The following is a 20,850-nucleotide window of genomic DNA, read 5'->3' on the forward strand; positions in this document are numbered from 1 at the left end:
TAGTGAGTACCCTTGTTTTTGGCTTTTGGCAGTATTTCTCAGGTTCAGTTGCTGTTATAGCATTTGTTATAGTTTTTGATAAATACTCTTTTTCAAATTAAGGAATTATACATTTTTTCCTAGTTTGCTAAAATAAAGTATTTTATTTTAATAATGAATAAGTGCTGAATGGTTTTTCTGAATACATTGTGATGATCATACTTTTTTTCCCACTTAAATCTATTGATAGAGTATATTATATTAACAGGCTTTTCTGATGTCAAGACATCCTATCATTTCTGGGGTAAATACTAGTCAATCATAAAGTATTATATTTTGCCCAATTTGAATTGCTACTGTTGTTTCGGCCATATGTTCGTAAGTGATATTGGTCTTTTCTTATATAGTCCTTTTTTATTTTTATTTTTTTGGTAATAGGATTATAGTTTTGTAAAAATAAATTGGGTGATTTTCCTTCATCTTTCTCTCTCAAAATAGGGATCATCTTCCATGAAGGTTAGGCAAAACTTTGCCTGTAAAGCTTTCCAGGCCTGGTGTTCAGAGATGGGTCAGGGAGAACTTGATTACCAGTTCACTTTCATTCATGGTTTCAATGTATACATCTTTTCTATTTCTTCTTCAGTCAGTTTTGGCAATTTATGTTTGTCTACAAAATAATTTATTTGCCCTGGCCGGTGTGGCTCAGTTAGTTGAGCATTGTCCCATGCACCTAAAGGTCACTGGTTCGATTCCCAGTCAGGAAACATACCCAGGTTGTGGGTTCGATCCCCCATTGGGGTTTGTACAGGAGGCAAGTGATTGATGTTTCTCCCTAACATCAATGTTTCTCTCTCTCTCTCTCTGTTTCTCTCTCTCTCTCTACCTTTTCTCTCTCATAAAAATCAATAAAAATATACTTTTAAAAAGCATTAAATTTTCAATTATTAGCATAAAGCTATTCAGTGAACTATCATCATTTTAAAATTCTTTCCTGGATATATAGTTGTGTCCTTATTTTATTTATGACTAGAGGCCCGGTGCACAAAATTCGTGCAGGGGGAGTGTCCCTTAGCCCAGCTGCACCCTCTCCAGTCTGGGATCCCTCTTACAATCCGGGACTGCTGGCTCCCAACTGCTCACCTGCCTGCCTGCATGATTGCCCCTAACTACTTCTTCCTGCCAGCCTGTCGTCCCCTAACCACTCCCCTGCCAGCCTAATCGATGCCTAATTGCTCCCCTGCCAGCCCGATTGCCCCCAACTGCACTCCTCTGCCAGTCCAATCGCTCCCAACTGCCCTCCCATGCCGGCCCGATCGCGCCCAACTGCCCTCCCCTGCTAGCCCAGTCACCCCCAACTGCCCTCCCCTGCCGGCCTGGTCCCCCCCAACTGCCCTCCTCTGCCGGCCTGGTCCCCCCCCCCCCCCCCATCTGCCCTCCCCTGCCGGCCCGGTCACCCCTAACTGCCCTCCCCTGCCGTCCTGGTCTCTCCTAACTGCCCTCCCCTGCCAGCCTGGTCGCCCCCAACTGCCCTCCCCTACAGGCCTGGTCCCCCCAACTGCCCTCCCCTGCCGTCCTGGTCACTCCTAACTCCCCTCCCCTGCCGTCATGGTCTCTCATAACTGCCCTCCCCTGCTGGCCTGGTCCCCCCCCAACTGCCCTCCCCTGCCGGCCTGGTTGCCCACAACTGCCTTCCCCTGCTGGCCATCTTGTGGCGGCCATCTTGTGACCACATGGGGTGGCCATCTTGTGTGAGGGCATGATGGTAAATTTGCATATTACCTCTTTATTATGTAGGATGTTTATTTGTACCTCTCTTGCATTTCTTGGTCAGTGTTGCTAAGCTTATAGTCAGCTTCTTTCTATTTTAACTATTTTAAAGTTAGATTAATGTACTTTTCTTACATGATTTTACAACTATATTTTGTTACATAATTCATCCAGGGGATTTAAATCAGAATTATGAATATAAAAGATGTAAAAGTCCTAGGTTTATAATGGATGCAATGTTCTCTTTTGCAAAGTGTCTTTGAGTGCCTTTGCCACATGCCTGTTACCATTATAATTTTGTCCTCAATAAAGTATAAATGATTTGATTGTAATGAATTTAATTGAAGATACACATTGATGGGTCCTAATTAGTAGTACTATAATATATAGTCTGTTTATACAGTCTATTTATTATCAAAAGAGATGTACAGACATTGCCAATAAACATGTAAAAAGAGGAAAGATGCTTTTAAACACCTCATTCAGAAAATTCTTGATTTGGGTATCATTTTTATTCTGAACTATTTGTATTTTTTTATTCTTCCTTTCATTTTATGACAGCAATATCATTCTTACATGAAAGCTCTCATTTTAAAAAAATACGCTGTTTTTTACATACTTGGGACATTCCCAGTAGTAATTTAAAATTTGTCTAGATAAACATAAAATACACAGATTTAAGGAGTTTATATTTCAGGTATCAAGTTTGTGGTAGAAGTAGAATTATATATAATTAACCTATTGCCTTATGCTTTTAAATTTATTATTGATCACACCCTAGTCAGCATCTAAGGGTTTTTTTTCTTTGAATAAGAAATTTGCCATTGAAATTCTATAATGAATGGCTAATGTTTCTTTTGTCTTAGGTGTTTATTATAAACTCATCAAATATATTTCTTCTTGAACCTGCAAATGAAATAAAAAGTCTTCTGGATGAGCACACAGATATGTGTAAACGTATTCTTAACATTTATCGGTTCATGGTTGTGCAAGTATCAATGGACAAAAAGACTTGGTAAAAATATTTATTCTTTATGTTTTTTATATTGTGTGTATGGATATCGTAATTTTTAGAGAACATTGTGAACAGGGCTTGTTACAATATTTTATAGGCTTCTATTAAATAAATGAATATAATATTTTATATAATTATGATGACAATAGTCTCCTTCGCTTTATCTCAACATCTTTTTAAAAAAATCTTTTAAAAAATGTTTTTATTGATTTCGGAGAGAGAAAGGGAGAGGGACAACAAGATAGAAACATCAATGATGAGAGAGAATCATTGATTCGCTGACTCCTGCACGCCTCCTACTAGAGATCAAGCCCTCAACCTGTGCATGTGTCGTGACTGGAAATCAAACTGTGACCTCCTGGTTCATGGGTTGACACTCAATCACTGAGCCACACCATCCGGGCTATCTCAACATCTTTGTTCAAACTTCCAAAAGACCCCGTGGCTTATTTTTCTAAAATGGGCATATGATAACCTCCTGTGTCCCCAGGATTGAATGCATGTATGCATGTGTGAGTGAATGAATAAGTAATTATGGAATGTATGAATGCCTGATTCCTCAACCTAGCATTTAAGGCCATGTACAGTTAGGCCCTTGCTTACTTTCCAGCCCTTTCTCAAACCTAAACATCTTGCAGGGTGGGATTCTGCCTCCAGCTTTATCAAATTTCCTAAGCACATCTGAACTTTCCTTTACAATGTCTAATTTCTGCCATCTTTTTTTATTGTTACCATTATCTTTAGTGTCACCTTCATTTTTCCACATGTCCTTGTATTTTTTTCCTTTCTTCCTTTCTTTCTGTATTTGTACCTCTGTTATAATTGTCACTTTGTCTTAATCCCTAAATTACTTGTATACATTTGTTTATCTCACTGAATTGAGACCTTAAAAGGTATATACTGGTTGTTTTGTTTCTATATTTCCTACATTTCTTAGCATAATATCTTAGATAGTATTGGTACTCTATAAAGATTGGTTTAATTGAATGGAAAAAATAGGCCTTTGGGGGAGTTGAGAAGAGCTGTTCTTCAGTTTTTATAAAAATGGCACATGTTCATTATGAAATTCAAAGAAAAGTTTGTAAAAGAAAATAAAAGATGGCCAAAAGTTCTCTCACCAAGCCACACACACAGTTACATAGTATTATGCCATATATGTGTGCCATAATTTTCTTAACCAGTCACCTATTGATGGATATGAGGATATTTCATTTTGTTGTTGGAGGATGGGAGGACGGTCAACATCCTTATACATATAATTTTTCTCTTTGACTCATTCTTAAAGAATGGAAGTTCTTACTCAAAGAACATGCTTAATTTATATTTTGCTATATATGGGAAAATGGCTTTATTTTGAAAAAAATCTTTATTAACAGTATCAATATAATTATATTTAGAAGTAGTTATCGTTATTAACTTATTTGGAGCACTTTTATGTGCCAGGTATTTTTTCAAGCACTTTACATGTATTTTCTTAATCCTGATAACATCCTATGTAGTTGATGATATCTGTATTTTATGATTCTTAGGCACAAGAGATTAAGTAATTTATCCTTGTTCACACAGCTGAGCTTTGAACTGTGGTCCTTCTGACTTCAGAGCCCTAGTTATTATTTGCCAGTAACTAAAATACTTTGAATAATTATTTTGTTAGTTTGCCCTTTTTTACTTTTTATATGCTTTGAATCAGTGCTGTGGAGCCAGGTTAAAGAGAGTCTTGTTTTAAAATTGGAACACAATTTTAGAATTCTTCTCTTAATTGTTACCAGTTCCTTTAAGTAAAAGCATAATGAAAGATTGCCCACATATTTTTATTGAGTTTACAAGTCTTTACGAATTAAAATCATTATTATTGTAGCATAAAGTGAAAGGTTATCTTATACATGAGTGAGTTAAGGTTTGACCACAAATCAGATAAGATTTATTTGGAAATCTATACTTTATTGCATATGCAGTTTACTTCAAATAGCTTTTCATATAGCTAAGCTAGAAGCCTAGGATTACAAATGTGGCACCTTTGATTTTTATTTTATGAATGATTGCATGCGTTCATTTGTTAATAAATTCAGGATATTTTTCATTGAATGATACTTTTCTCTTTGATTTTGTCCTCACTTTCCAGAATAACCATGGCATCTAAATATGGAATCTTTTGCTGCCTCTGCTGTATTTTTTCTCACATGTACTGCTCCATGTGTTGTTATGTCTGAAATGGGCTAGCAAATAAAGCCAAAGAGGAGGGGCTGTGATAGGGACTTAGGCTGTTAGCCTCACTATACAGCCAACTATAGTTCCCTTGTCAGCCTCTTTTTCACATATAGTTGAATTATTAGGTGAAAATATGGTAGTTTTGTGGTCTTAATAATAAACATCAAGGAGAACAAGGCAAAGTAAAGATATTATTAAGATGGCTTGATTTGCCATACACAAAGAACATAAAAGGTTAAAAAATGGCCAGCCCATCAGTAGATAGAGCGTCAGCCTTCAGACTGAAGGGTCCCAGGTTCAATTCAGGTCAAGGGCATGTACATTGGTTGCTGGCATATCCCCAGTAGGGGTTGTGCAGGAGGCAGCTGATTGAAGTTTCTCATCAATGTTTCTAGCTCTCTATCCCTCTCCCTTCCTCTCTGTAAAAAAATCAATAAAATATATATATTTTTAAAAATGGCCAGGCCAGCGGTGGAGCGTCAACCTATGGAACAGGAGGTCACAGTTCAATTCCCAGTCAGGGCATATGCCCAGGTTGCAGCCTCAATCCCCAATGTGGGGCATGCAGGAGGCAGCCAATCAATGATTCTCTCTCATCATTGATGTTTCTATCTCTCTTTCCCTCTTCTTCTCCCTTCCTCTCTGAAATCAGTAAAAAAATATATTCTTTTAAATGGTCAAACTTAAAAGATGGGAAGAAGCAATAGAGTGATGGTCCTTGATTACTTGTCAGGCTCATTGTGATTTATTAATCTTAAAATATCATGTAGTGTTTCATTTTTAATTGAATTTATTGGTGTGACATTGGTTAATAAAATCATATAGTGTTTTTAAATTGAACCTGTTTCAATTCTAGATATGTGGTGGTTCTCCCTATTGTAAAGATGATCAAGGTAGAACTATATTATATAGTTGAATGAGTGTTCTTCAAACAGCTTTCTAAGTTTACTACTTAATTTTTGGGGTGTAGGATGGGAACAGTCTCACCACTTTCACCCAAAATTTTCATCTTTTGCATAAATATTTATTTAATGAGAGGGTATTGTGTCTGAAAAATTAAAATGATATAGATTTATAAAGTGGAATTTAAAATTATAATATTTCAGAATTCTGAAATTTTGAAAGATACTTGCTATTTGAGTTATTGAAAGATAATACCATTTTAAAGCAAATAATAATTTGAAAGTTACTCATTAATCAAAAGCAAACATATGCAAGAAGGAAACTAATTAATTTTTTTACTTTAAGGGAACAGATGCTGCTTGTATTGCTCAGAGTCACGGAGTCTGTACTGAAGATGCCATCACAAGTTTTTCTACAGTTCCAGGGGAAAAAAAATATGACCTTGGCAGGTCGACTTGCAGGACCACTTTTTCAGGCAATAAAAATAAATAAATAGTTAAATAGATGTATAGATATGTATTTTTTTAAGACTCACTGAGCTCTGTATTTGTTACCTGAGGGGAAAAAGCTTTAAATTGGAGGTCATTTTATATTAAAGTATCTTTTGTAAAGCTAAATTAAAAATTGCTTTTTAAAATACACTATTTGCCGTATGTACAAATTCATAACTTATTATAAAAGTGGAGGAAATATGGGTCTGAGAAAAAAGGGTTAACCCAGGCTGATGATATTTATTTTTTGTGTAGCATACTTGTATCATTGCAAAAAGCTGCTGGAGGGCTTCATGAGTAGTAGCCTGATTGTTTGCTTTATGAGTTTCCAAGTCTCGGGTCCTGTTGAAGAGCCAAAACTTTGTTTTATATTGTTCCACAGTAATGAAAAGTAGTAAATAATCAAGATTTTTATTTATGCTATTCCATAAGACTTTATTCTCTTCACTTCTTTATTTGAAGTATCAGTGGTAGTTTGATTTTATAGAAATTTATACATCATGTTTTCCAACCTGAGGATAAAATACTGACTTTAAATGTATTACGACTTTTTTGGAAACTAGAAAGCAAAATATTTTCTTAATATGACACATTGAATACAAATACATGGGTAAAAATAGTTCTTAATGTCAAAATCTGAGATCTAATTCTTGACCAGAAGTATAACTATTCAAATTAATTTATTTTCAAATATGCTAGTTTACCTAAAATTCTATGCTGCTAGTGAAAAACCCTTTGAAACCAGCTATATTTATTATCTAAACTCCTCTTGACTTCATTAGCCTTTATTCTTTCTCTCTTTAATTTCCCCATTGTTAGAACTAACCCAATGGTGGGAGCTATAGGAAGACAAAATTTTACCTTGCTATGTAGAATAACTTTTTTGTAATCTGAACATTTAAAGATAGATTGGAGGCTCACTAGTTATTAACCTTCTGTACTATAAACTCTGCTCATTTTCATCTTTACATTTAACCTGTAAATTTTTGTGAATTTCTTAATAAAATTTCTAAGAGTCAGCTTTTGAAAAACTATTTTGTGACTTATTTCTTCAATTGGATATATCTGCCGTATCACAGGGGTACTAGCTAATTATTGATATTTATTCTTTTATGAATAAGTTTTTTACTATGATTGGATTTATACAGAACACTATTCCTCTGGTTTCTTTACAATGAAATTTAATTTTATTCAATTTACATATTATTTTTCAAAAATACATTCACTAAGTTAGGTACATCTCTAATTTCTATTTTTAGAATGTTCAAGTTTTATAGTTAGTGACTTGAGGATGTAGTGGGGTTTTTTTTAGTTCAGTAACCATTAAACTACTCAGTAATTTCAACGATTAGTGTGGGGAAGATTTTGTATCTTTATAAAAAGCATTTATTTAATATTAACATAAAAGAGCAACTTTAAGGAGATTTCTTTTCAGTTTTGGCACCTTGTCTTAATTGCTAGAATGTTGAGAGTTGGCAGTTGTTGAACTGAAATATATAGTAGATATTAATGATTGTATTAATTAGTATGTACCAAGAAAAGGTCATGGATATTATTCTACTTGTTTTTAAGTAATTTAAAATAATTGAATATATATGAGTTTGAATATATTTCATTTTTATTTCTGATTTTTGTCTTTATAGACTCTTATAGTTGCCTGGATCAAAGCAAATCTAAATGTGTACATTTCCCGAGAACTTTGGGATGATTTACTCTCAGTCTTGTCATCATTGACCTTTTGGGAAGAATTAGCCACTGAGTGGTCACTGACTATGGAGACACTAACTAAAGTTTTAGCTAGAAATTTATATAGTTTGGATCTCAGTGATTTACCATTGGATAAGCTGAGTGAACAGAAGCAAAAGAAGCACAAAGGGAAAGGTAAGAGTTGTTCACAGAGATGTTCCATATAAATTTGTATAAATAACTTGGTCTCAGAAGATCAAGCCAGGGAGAGGGCTGAGGTTAAAAGTCATGTTTTCTCTTCATTATTCCCTTCTTCATTTATCCTGAAGGTTGAAGAACCTCAAAATCAGTAATAATGTTGATGTGGGACAAAGTGTTCTGTACATAAAGAGTTATAGATAAACTAGAGGCCGTTGCACGAAGATTCGTGCAAGAATAGGCCTTCCATCCCCTGGCTTTGTTCCCGGCTGCCCCGGAGCCTGCAAGTCCTCGCTCCCAGCCGCCCAGGAGCCTGCAAGTCTTCGCTCAGGGCCAGAGCGCCCCTCCTGTAGCTCCCTCCGCCCCCCATCTTCCCCCGCATAGCAGGCGCCCCGCCCAGCCGCTCCGTGCCTGCATATGCAGATTAACCTGCCATCTTTGTTGAGTTGATTTGCATACTCACGCCTGATTGGCTGATGGGCACCACGGAGGTATGGTAAATTTGCATATTTCTCTTTTATTAGTGTAGATAAGTCAGAATCTTAAATATTGTATTTTTAATAGTCAAAATTGAAGTTTATCAAACACTGTTCCTTTATCATACATAAATTTTTGTTAGATGATGGTTTTATATTATTCTACTTAAAAATAATTATTTGAAGATTATTTTGAAAACATTTTCTTAGTTCTTAACTAAAAGTAAACACTCTACATGTGGACTGCATATCTCCCTAATATTTAAAAGGGATAGAGGGGCAGTAACAGTGATTATGTTACTAATACATGATTTTATGATCCTTGGTTTGTTAGTACTTTCCATTCTTAATAGTTTCTAATTAGAGATTATATCTGAGTCACATTTCACACTTAACACTAGATAGTAAGTATGTGACCAAACTACTTTTTCCTGGACTATTTCCCAAGTAGCTATTATTGACAGGTAGAGATTTAGTAACTTCCACCTCAGGATGGTTTTTGGTTAGCTCATTTACTATTCTTTTGGCTTGTCCAGATGTTTCATTTCTATTATGAGTCAATTGGGTGGCAGAGAATTTATAATACTTATTGTCGATGGCATATTTTAAAAACTCTGTATCTGTTTTAGAATATGATTTCTACATAAAATGAAGTTCAATAAAGCCTTACAGTACACAAGCATTTTATCTTGTTACTTTATAATACACTAGAGGTCCAGTGCACAAAATTTGTGCACTCAGGAGAGGGGTCCCTCAGCCTGGCCTGTGCCCTCTTGCAGTCCGGGAGCCCTCGGGGGATGTCTGAATGATGGCTTAGGCCTGCTCACCCCGGGGAATGGGCCTAAGCCAGCCGTCGGACATCCTTAGCACTGTCATGGAGGTGGGAGAGACTTCCACCACGGCTACTGCACTCACCAGCCATGAGCCCGGCTTCTGGCTGAGTGGCGCTCTCCCTGTGGTAGCACACTGACCACCAGGAGGCAGCTCCTGCGTTGAGTTTCTGTCCCCTGGTGGTCAGTGCATGTCATAGCGACTGATCATTCCGCAGTTTGGTCGATTTACATATTAGCCTTTTATTATATAGAACTAGAGGCCCAGTACACAGATTCTTGCACCTGTGAGGTCCATCGGCCTGGCCTGCAGGGATCAGGCCAAAACTTGCTCTCCGACATCCCCCGAGGGGTCCCGGATTGCGAGAGGGCCCAGGCCAGGCCGAGGGACCCCACCGGTGCACCATCAGGCCAGGGAGGGTCCGCGGGAGGGCTCCAAGGTGTGTCCGGCCCGTCTCACCCAGTCCCAATTGACCAGACCCCAGCAGCAAGCTTACCTATTGGTCGGAGCATCTTCCCCCTGGTGGTCAGTGTGCATCATAGCCACCAGTCAAATGGTCGCGTAGGCTTTTATATATATAGATTATGAATAAGTCTAAGAATCTGAGGTTAGGTAGTACACATAATCTGAAAATATTATTGATCAGATATACTAAGATTGCAAATCTACATTTCTAGGAGTTGGACATGAATTTCAGAAAGTTTCAGTTGACAAGTCATTTTCTAGAGGATGGAGTCGTGATCAGCCTGGCCAAGCCCCAATGAGACAGAGAAGTGCAACAACCACTGGTTCCCCAGGAACTGAAAAGGCGAGGAGTATAGTACGGCAAAAAACTGTTGGTATGTACTCTTTACAATCATGAGAATCGTACAGGGGAATCCATTTATAGTCCTTAGTAACAATGTATCTAAATGCAGTTTTCTTATCAGTTGATTTTTATTGTTAAATGAAATACTTCTATAGCAAAACCTTTTTTTTCTTTCAGTAGTACTCAAGAGTCCAATGACATGCTGTGTTGTTCCTTTATGGTATTAAGATTTATCGTACATTATTTTTATGTAGTTTATTTTACTGTAATGTCAATAATTCTAAACTGTTATTTTACAGAGTTGAAGTAGAACTGATTCACTTTCCAGAACTCATGCATTAACTGGTATAGTTTCTACTAAGTGAATATACTTACAAACATGGAAAACTTTCAGTACTACAATTACATATTTAGATTGGCTTCAGACTTTCAGCAAGGAATACATGCTCTATTTGCAGACAGCTGAGGCCAAGGTGGAGTCTATTGCTAGGTTCCTTGCTGTTTTTAACAAGGATCACTCAGGATACTATAGATTTAGCTACCATTTTATTCCTTTTCCCCCTCAGAGATTTTTAACTTGGTTTGAATTGTAGTAGATTGAGTGCTATAAGGAAAAGCAAAAGGGCTGTGTCCTAGTCTCTTTTTTCACTCTTCTTTCATTACTAGATAGCTAGATAACCTTAGAAAATTTACTGAACTTTCTAGACTTTACTTACTTCATCTGTGTAGTGCCTGAAACAAAATTGCTTGTAGTTACTTCAGGCTTTACAATCTACAATTCTATGGAAGGAGAATTTTCTGGAGGAATGTATCTATTATTTGATGGTAATCATTGGAAAACACTGTTAATTTAAAAGAAATTTAAAACCATTGTTGTAAGGATATGTCATCTATAAAATGATGGGTTCTAAAGTGTTAAGAATTACATTCTAAACAGAGAAACAAAACTAGAAAGAGAATATAGAAATTAAAGATTTAAAAGACTTAAAAATCATGGTCTTTTTTAAATTTTATTTTTAATTTCAGGGAGAGGGTGAGAGAGATAGAAACATCAATGTGAGAGATAATCACTTCCTGTACACCCCCTACTGGGATGGAGCCCGCCACCTGGGCTTGTGCCCTGACCTGAATCAAACTGTGACCTCCTTGTTCATGGGTTGACACTCAGTCACTGAGCCACACTGGCCATGCAAAATCATGGTCTTTTAAATCTTACTTGAATATCTTTAAAATTCTTCCTGAATTTTTTATAGAAGTAGTTTACGCTTAGTGTGGGGAGTAAAGGTTTAAATGTAAAGACTTTTTAGCTGTCTAATTCAAAGTAATCATTGTTAACATGTTGGTATATCTCTAATTTTTAAAAGGCATATTATATATGTGAGTAATATTCATCTTTAAATCATACCTGTTCATTGAAGAAACCTATGAAGTAAAAAGTTAAAGCATTAACAATTTTGGTAATAAAGGTACCTGCTAAAGGTAGAAAATATTAAAAGAAGCAGCAAATTAAATTAGGATATTCTTTGGACATATATTTTCTTTAGTTTTTAAAATTAATATTTTGTGTTCTTAATGAACTTAGTTAAAAATTCAAACTATGAAAGTATATACATTCTGGTCTTTCCCTCATCACTACTCCTCACTTTCCCCCTTCATTTCATTAGAGAAAACCACTATTCTCAGTTTCTTGAGCATGCTGCTAAAGATATTTTATACATATAGCCTGTGTACATAGTATAATACACACACTGTTATGAACCATGACTTTTTAGACATTCAAATGAAAAAAGTTTTTTTAAGTACTCATTATGTAAGCACTGTCTAAGCATTGAGGCTTTTGGAAGGAACAAAGCTAATAAATTCCACTGAAGCTGACAGTTTTAGTGTTGGGGAGACATATAAAAAATAGATAAAACAGTAAACATTTCAGGAGGTAGTGTTGTGAAGTAAGTAGAATAAAGGACAAGAGAGTATAGGATGTTGAAATGGGACTGTTTTAGATAGGGAAGTCGGTGAAGGCCTATCTAATCATGATTTAAGACCAGAGACAACAATAAAGTGAGAGCAGATATCTAGAGGAAAGAGTGTTCTAAGCAGAAGAAAAAACATAAAAGCCTGGAGCAGGAGTGTGCTTAGAAAGAAAGAATAAGGGCGTCATAGTGGCTGGAGTGTGGGGTAAGAAAGGAAGAAGTGCTAGGAAGTGAAGTCAAGCTATAATGATACATTTTAAAGATTATTGTATATCAGAAATTGTTGAATTTCTTACATCAGATTTCATTACATGGAAGTACCATAATTTAACCCATATCCTGAAGATGAACATTTAGTTAATTTCCAATTTTGTGCTATTAAAATGGTACAGAATACAGTTATGTATACTTACATACTTTATACATATATGCAGATATATCTATAGGTTTAATCTGTAGGATTTAAAAATAAATTGTCCTTAAAACAATGAAATACCACCACATACCTATTAGAATGGCTAAAATCCAGAATACTGACAACAGCAAGTGCTGATAAGGTGGTGGAGCAATAGTAACTATCAATGTTGGTGGGAATGCAAAATGGTACAGTCACTTTGGAAGACAGTTTGGTAGTTTTTCAAAAAAATAAACATATTCTTACCATCCTTGATAATTATTCAGGTAACATGAAGACATGACATCCATACAATACCCTGCACACAAGTATTTGTAGCAACTTTATTCATAACTAGAGGCCAAGTGCACAAATTCGTGCACAACTGGGGTCTGGCCGGCTGGGCCGACCAGGGGGAAGGGATGCGGGAGGTTGGCCAGCTGACCCTGCCCCTAATTGGGGGGGGCAATCGGTGGGGCCGGCTGGGGGCAGGGCTGTGGGTGGTTGGTGGGCTGGCCCTACCCCCAATCGGGATGAGGGGGCCGATCTGGGGCAGGGCCGGCTAGGGGGAGGGGCCACAGGCAATTGGCTGCCTGGCCCTGCCCCCTGGTCGAACTCGCATTCAAACTCCTGGTCAAGGGGATAATTTGCATATTAGCCTTTTATTATATAGGATTGTCCAAACTTGGAAGCACCAAGATGTTCTTTAGTGGGTGAATAGATTAACAACTAGTACATCCACACAGAGAATATTATTTAGAGACTAGAGGCTCAGTACATGAAATTCTTGCACATCGGGGGGGGGGGGTCCCTCAGCCCGGCCTGCACCCTCTCACAATCCAGGAGCCCTCAGTGCGCACCCACAGGGGTAGCACTTGCCAGCCATGAGCCTGGCTGCTGGCTGAGCAGCACTCCCCCTAGGGGTGTGCACTGACCACCAGGGGGCAGCTCCTGCGTTCAGTGGGATTGGGCCGAAACCGGCTCTTCGACATCCCCCGAAGGGTCCCAGATTGCGAGAGGACACAGGCCAGGCCGAGGGACCTCACCAGTACATGATCAGGGCCAGCGAGGAACTTGGGAGATTGGCCACCTGGGGAGGGACCGCGGGAGGGCTCCAGCGCGTGTCCGGCCCGTCTTGCTCAGTCCCAATCGGCCAGACCCGAACTGTAAGCTAACTTACCAGTCGGAGCGTCTCCCCCTGATGGTCAGTGCACATCACAGCAACTGGTCAACTGTTTGGCCCCTGGTGGTCAGTGCACATCATAGCGAGCAGTTGAGCGGCCTTAGCATATCATTAGCATATTACACTTTGATTGGTTGAACGGATGACTGGACACTTAGCATATTAGGCTTTTGTTGTATAAGATATGAAGAAATTAGCTATTAGACAATGAAATATATGGAGGAGCCCCAAATGCTAAGTGAAAGAAGCCAATCTGAAATGGCTATATATGATTTCAACTATATGGCATTCTGAAAGACGGGAAACTAAGGAGACTGTAAAATGGTCACTGGTTATGGGATGAGGCAGTATTGCAGGGCAAGGAGGAGGGATGAATAGGTGGGGAGCATAGAGGGTCTTTAGAGCAGTGAAATTATTCTGTATGATACTATAATGGTGTATATGTGTCATTATAAATTTGTCCAAAACCCATAGAATGCACAACACAAAGAGTGATCCCTGGTATAAGCTATCAGTATTGGCTCATCAGTTGTAGCAAATATTCCTTGCTGACTAATGCAAGATGTTAATATTTGGGGAACCTGGTGCTGGTGAGAAGAGGATATATTAGAACTCTTTGTACTTGCCACTCAGTTTTTCTGTAAACCCCAGTAAATTTAAAAAATATTTGATGCCCTAACCAGTTTGGCTCAGTGGATAGAGCATCGGCCTGCGGACTGAAGTGTCCCGGGTTCGATTCTGGTCAAGGGCACATACCTTGGTTGCAGGCACATCCCCAGTGCGGGGTGTGCAGGAGGCAGCTGATCGATGTTTCCCTCTCATCGATGTTCTAACTCTATCCCTCTCTCTTCCTCTCTGTATAAAAACAATAAAATATATTTAAAAATATTTGATATTCATTAAGAACAGAAAGCGAATTAGACATTTGAAATAATCACAGATTTGCCTTTGAAAATTTTATTTTTAAAAGTCTGTCATTCTCTATTTCTTAATTGTATGACTTGAATTGGGAGAAATAAATCACATTGAGAATATACTTTACATTTCTCTTTTATGCAGTAGTCCTTTAAATAACAAACCTAAGTTCCTCTTGTTAAAAGTATTATATATTGCCTTGCCCAATGTAGCTCAGTTGAGTGTTGTCCTGTGCACCTAAAGGTTGCCTGTTCAATTCCCAGTGAGGGCACAACATTTCCCGGGTGTGGGCTGCATTCCCTATATGGGGCGTGCAGGAGGCAGCGGATAAACATTTCTCTCTCTTTCCTTCTCCCTTCCACTCTCTCTGAAACTCAATAAAACATATATATATTTTTTAAAGTATTGTGTTTTTTCTCACAACTGACTTACCTGATAGAGTGATAACATATATAACTTCTAAAGACTTATTTAACTTTAAGCAGCTTTGTTTATACTTGTAGTCTAAACTAATCTCTGCATTTGATGTCCTTATATTTCATGAGGGCACTAGTGTAGTCTCTGGTGAAATTTATAAAAAAGTAATTTTATTATATCCGAACATGTATTTTATTGGTTGCTTTCTAGAGTTTTCAGATTGGAATTCTGCTAAGAGGATTTGTTTTTCACTTAAAGGCAACTTGTCTTCATTTTAAAAAATATTAAATACTAGAGGCCCGGTGCACGAAATTCGTGCACGGGGAGTGTGTCCCTCAGCCCAGCGTGCACCCTCTCCAATCTGGGACCCCTCAAGGGATGTCCGACTGCCCGTTTAGGCCCGATCCCAGTGGGACATTGGACATTCCTCACACAATCCAGGACTGCTGGCTTCCAACTGCTCGCCTGCCTACCCTCCTGAGTGCCCCTAAACGCTTCTGCCTGCCAGCCTGATCAGCCCCTAACCACTCCCCTGCCAGCCTGATTGATGCCTAACTGCTCCCCTGCCAGCCTAATTGCCCCTAACTGCCCTCCCCTGCAGGCCTGGTCACCCCTAACTGCCCTCCCCTGCAGGCCTGGTCACCCCTAACTGCCCTCCCCTTCAAGCCTGGTCCCCCCCCAACTGCCCTCCCCTGCAGGCCTGGTCCCCCCCCAACTGTTCTCCCCTGCAGGCCTGGGTCCCCCCCAACTGCTCTTCCCTGCAGACCCGGTCGACCCCAACTTCCCCCTTCTACTGGCCTGGTCACCCCTAACTGCCCTCCCCTGCAGGCTTGATCACCCCCAACTGCCCTCCCTTGCAGGCCTGGTCACTCCCAACTGCCCTCCCCTGCTGGCCATCTTGTGGCGGCCATCTTGTGTCCACATTGGGGCAGCCATCTTGTGTGTTGGAGTGATGGTCAATTTGCATATTACTCTTTTATTAGATAGGATTCCATAATCCTCTAGTCAGATTTCTCAGGATGTCCTTAATAAGAATTTTTCTGTTATTCATATTGAGTTTAAAATGTAATTAAAAATTTTAAGGTTTTGCTATGCCAGCAAATATTAAAGGAGGTACAGTGAATTTAGGACTTAATATAGAATATATCCATGAGAAGCAATGTTAAATGTTTGCAATTATGACTTAAAACCTGGTATTCAACATTTGGAATAAATATATCATTGCTCTGTTTCCAGATTTTCCTCTTAGTTTATTATAGACTTGGGCCTAAATTTGAGAACTTACAGGTATATTTCTTCCAGTGAACACACATGTATGCATATTGTGAACTTAATTTAAAATTAGTGAGAAATATGTGTTACATTTTGGAAGTGAGAAAAGGCCAGAGTTGTCTTCCTCCTGTTTATTTTATATGTTTGTGTGCTTTCAGTGATCCATCACATTTGCTGTCTGTGTTCTTATGCTGCATGGGAACTCTGAAGTGAAGGTTACAGTTTTTGATAGTGTGGTCCAAAATGAATTTATTAGAGTGGATTTATTTATTTTTTTATTTTTAGTGGGGTGAAGTGAAGATAAGAATCCTTTAAAAATTGGCATGCTTGTAGTTTTGAAAATGTGTTTTTTCTTTTTTAAAAAAAATACAGTTTTATTGATTTCATAGAGGAAGGGAGAGGGAGAGATAGAAACATCAAGGATGGGAGAGAATCATTGATCACTGCCTCTTGCATGCCCCCTACTGGGGATTGAGCACACAACACCGCATGGGCCTGATGTAATTGAACCCTGATCTCCTGGTTCATAGGTCGACGCTGAACCACTGAGCCACATCAGCCATGCTGATTTTACTTTTTGATGTTATATTTTTGATACTGCCCTTTTATCTATGTATAAAAGGATACTACAGATGTAAGAAGATCACTGATGAATGTGGTTTTGGCATGTATGCAGCAATAGAAATGTTAGTGGCTTAACAGAGATTTTCTGACATAAGCTTTAGGTTACTACATCTCAAAAATTCCAGTATTTAATTTATTCTAATTTTCTATAGTGGGAGTTGCATGGTTGTGAGGCACTTGCCAGATTTCCAGGTATGCATAAAGACCTGTAGTATAGTAACAAACATAGTGGTCGGTGTTGGAAGAATTCATTTCAGATCATAACACTGACATACCACTGCAATTATGGAAGAAAATTCAGGGGAAATGCCCTATCTCTTCAAGTTGGTGGTGGAAAAGAGAAACAGAAGGAATTATCTAACCCAAGGGAAAAAATAGAAGAAAGCATATTATAATTTGTGTAATCAAAAATTTGATTCAGTTTAGTTTTAAAAGAATTATCTCTGCAAATCACATCTGATTATAACTGTAGGTGGTATGTGTTAACAAGCAGCACTTCAAGTTTTGCCTTGTGTGTGTCTTTGCTGTAACAACTTTTACTGAGTGATTATCTTGAAATCAACAGAACAGTTATTTCAGATTGGATTATAAAATTATTGGTCATTTTCACAAAAACAAGAAACTAGCAGGAAAATATGAGTAGAGCCAGATTCTAACATTTTGTGTATGTGTTCCATTTTAAAATACACTTATTTTTAATACAAGCCATACACTGAAGAAAAATTGTTGCCATTGTCTTAATATACTCCTACCTTCCATGTTTTGCTGCACATAAATTTATCTAAAAACTGCTCTTAAGGAATTACTTATTTTGCCAACATAAATAAAAATTTCTGAAAAATCTATCATTCTTTTCCCGTTATAAACTCTGGCATACCTTTAGTTTTTGGTTAATAATTCTTCTGGTTTTCTCCTCTATATATTCACAACTGAAACTTTGGTTTTTTAAATGATTTTGTTGGGCTGCTCAAATACAGGTATTCACTCAGTAAAGATTTATTAAGTTCATATGAGCCTCACTGTAGGATATAAAGATAAGAGGATATGTTTTTTACATTTGAAAAGTTGGGAGGCTGACACTGGAAACATACAATCTACTAAAAATAGATTGTAAGCTTTGTAAAAGCAGGAATTCTTGTTTGTTTTGTTCATTGCTTTATTGCTAATAAGTTAATTATGTGGGAGAGTGAGAAAAGATTCACAGATGAGATGCCATTTTGAGTATGAAGGGTTGTCTCAGCAAGAAAAGAAGACCAAGTATGTAATGAACTCACAAAGCCATGTTGTTGTGAAAGCATGAAATTTTCTGGGAACTGTGTAAAATTCTGTGTGACAGCAGGATGAGAGAAGAGTTGGAGATGAAGTTTCAGTGTTTATTGCAGCTAGTTGCAAAGGCCTGTGTGACAGGCTAAGTAATTTAGGTATCAGGGAAACAAATCTTTTTACCAATGATACTATTTCACTGTTAAGCAATATTATACAGTATTGTTTTTTAAAACTCCTCTATACACAATAATACACATAACTACTTATTCAAAAATTCCTAAACTAATAGTTAAGTTAAAAAATGTGTGGAAAGTATAAACTTAATTATTAATAGCTATTCTTTTTTAATATATCTTTATTGATTTCAGAGAGGAAGGGAGAGGGTAAGACAGAAACATCAATGATGAGAGAAAATCATCGATTAGCTGCCTCCTTCACGTCCCACACTGGGGATTGAACCCACAACTTGGGCATGTGTCCTGTCTAGGAATCTTACCATGACTTCCTGGTTCATAGGTTGATGCTTAACCACTAAGCCATACCAGCTGAGCTAAACTTAATTATTATTTTAGTTTTAAATATAATAAAATTTGCCTTTAGTCTTGTGAACTTGTGACTCTCCTTTAAAGACATACAGCTACAAATGCAATTTTTAAAAAGTAATACAGTTTTTAAGTTTTTTTATTTTATTTGTTTTTACTGATTTTTAGAGCAAGAGAAAGGGAGAGGGATAGATAGAAACAACAATGAGAGAGAAATATAGATTAGTTGCCTCCTGTACACGCCCTACTGGGGACGAGCCCGAAACCCAAGTGTGTGCACTGACCGGGAATTGAACTGGCGACCTCCTGATTCATGGGTGGACGCTCAACCACTGAAGCACACCAGCTAAAGCACATCAGCTGGGCAGTGCTAAGTTTTTATATACTATGCTTAAGATTTTGAGTAAGCACAAACTTGTTTACTTTTTTAGTAAATTGATTCTTCATGCTGATTACAAATTTTATTTTCTGTAAATGTTTCTATTTAAACTTTTTAAATTGTGGGGGTGGGGCGGGGTCTGGGGAGAGCTAGAAGAGGTCAATGGGGAAAGGGGGCACATATAATACTTTCAACAGTAAAGATTTAAAAAATAAATAAAGTTGTACTAACTTTCATGTAAATAAGAGATACTGATTTGATTAAGTATTCTCCTACCAGAAACAAATACCATAAGATTCAATTCTTTAGATTATGAATTACATACAATTTTCTAACAAAGATCTTGAATGTCCTTGACAATTAGGGAAGTGTATGAAAGTAGGAATTATTTTTCTAGGAATTCAGCTTTATTAAGAAGAATGGTTCAGAATTGCCTCAGATGGCTCAAAGAAAGGCCCAAATATGGTACCAAAAATTTATTTGAACTAATAATACTGAGTTCTTTTTTATGTTTCCATTCAATGAACTTATCAACCCTTGGTTTTGAGAACATAGGGCTTATTAAAGTGTCTGCTGTTTTTTAATGCTATACCATTGTAACTGCTAATAATAAAAAGCATTTTCCTGCTTTACATCAAAATATTTACATTTGAAAGGTCATATGTGTTCTCTGATTTCTTTTCTTACAGCTTGCCAATATTTGCCGTGCTGAAATGTTTTAATTTAAAATTTCCTTCCTTTGTATCTTTTAGTTTTCTCTGTTGCTGCTTTTTCTGTGACACAAGCCTTTCATTATAGTCACTCTTCTTTTTTCCTTTCCCACTTCTTTCTTTTCCTTTTTTTAAAGCCATGAGAAGCCGATCCATTGGTGAATGTGCTCTGCCATCGGCCTATATACGCAGTGCTAAAAGTGCTCCTGTTCTGATCCATACTTCCAAACCCTTCTTGCCTGATATTGTTCTCACTCCCCTTTCTGATGAGCTTTCAGGTAGTGCCACCTCTGCTAATTTCTGCACCACCTTTTTCACTTTTTAATCCTTCTGCTTTCAAATTTTGCTTAATCAAATAAACTCTTCAAAGTTAATTTCTTTGGGGGAGGTGTGGGAAATTGGGAAAGTGGTTGAGAAATCAACATTTTGAGTTATTTGAACTCTAATGCTATCCTTGCAGTTCATTCTGGAAGTGCTAAGTTTAGTGCTGTGCCAATGTCTAGTATTTTGGGTTGTAAATGGCCAATTTTTTTTCTGTTTATGTTTTGATTTTTTTCTTTTTAGATGGTTAAAAGATGTAATAGTATATATTTATGTCATTATAATGTTTCACAAAAGATGACTTGGAAGATAACAGTCAGAGCCTTGACTTTCAATCTTCCATTGTTTTTACTAACACGATGGTATATCTTGAATAATGCAGTCTCTGTCATCTATAGTAATGGAAGTAAGCAAGGGGAGTTAATATCAAGAAAAGTACATAATCTGAAAATTATTTTATAATAAATCTTTGTATTTATATTAGCTTATAATAAT

General features: G+C 37.4%; 1 protein-coding gene across 4 annotated transcripts in view; it reads left to right on the plus strand.

The window, feature by feature from the left end:
* RALGAPA1 (Ral GTPase activating protein catalytic subunit alpha 1) overlaps nucleotides 1–20,850 on the plus strand; it is a 278,398-nt gene that overhangs the window by 80,046 nt on the left and 177,502 nt on the right. For all 4 annotated transcript variants that reach the window (XM_079767517.1, XM_079767520.1, XM_079767518.1 and 1 more), the window contains exons 13-16: nucleotides 2,613–2,761; nucleotides 6,218–6,347; nucleotides 8,007–8,244; nucleotides 10,232–10,393. In XM_079767517.1, coding sequence (XP_079623643.1) covers nucleotides 2,613–2,761; nucleotides 6,218–6,347; nucleotides 8,007–8,244; nucleotides 10,232–10,393 — 679 coding nt within the window. The remainder of the gene's footprint in view (nucleotides 1–2,612; nucleotides 2,762–6,217; nucleotides 6,348–8,006; nucleotides 8,245–10,231; nucleotides 10,394–20,850) is intronic.

This window comes from Cnephaeus nilssonii (genome assembly GCF_951640355.1).
Source record: "Cnephaeus nilssonii genome assembly, chromosome: 4".
In the NCBI taxonomy this organism is placed as follows: Eukaryota; Metazoa; Chordata; class Mammalia; order Chiroptera; family Vespertilionidae; genus Cnephaeus; species Cnephaeus nilssonii.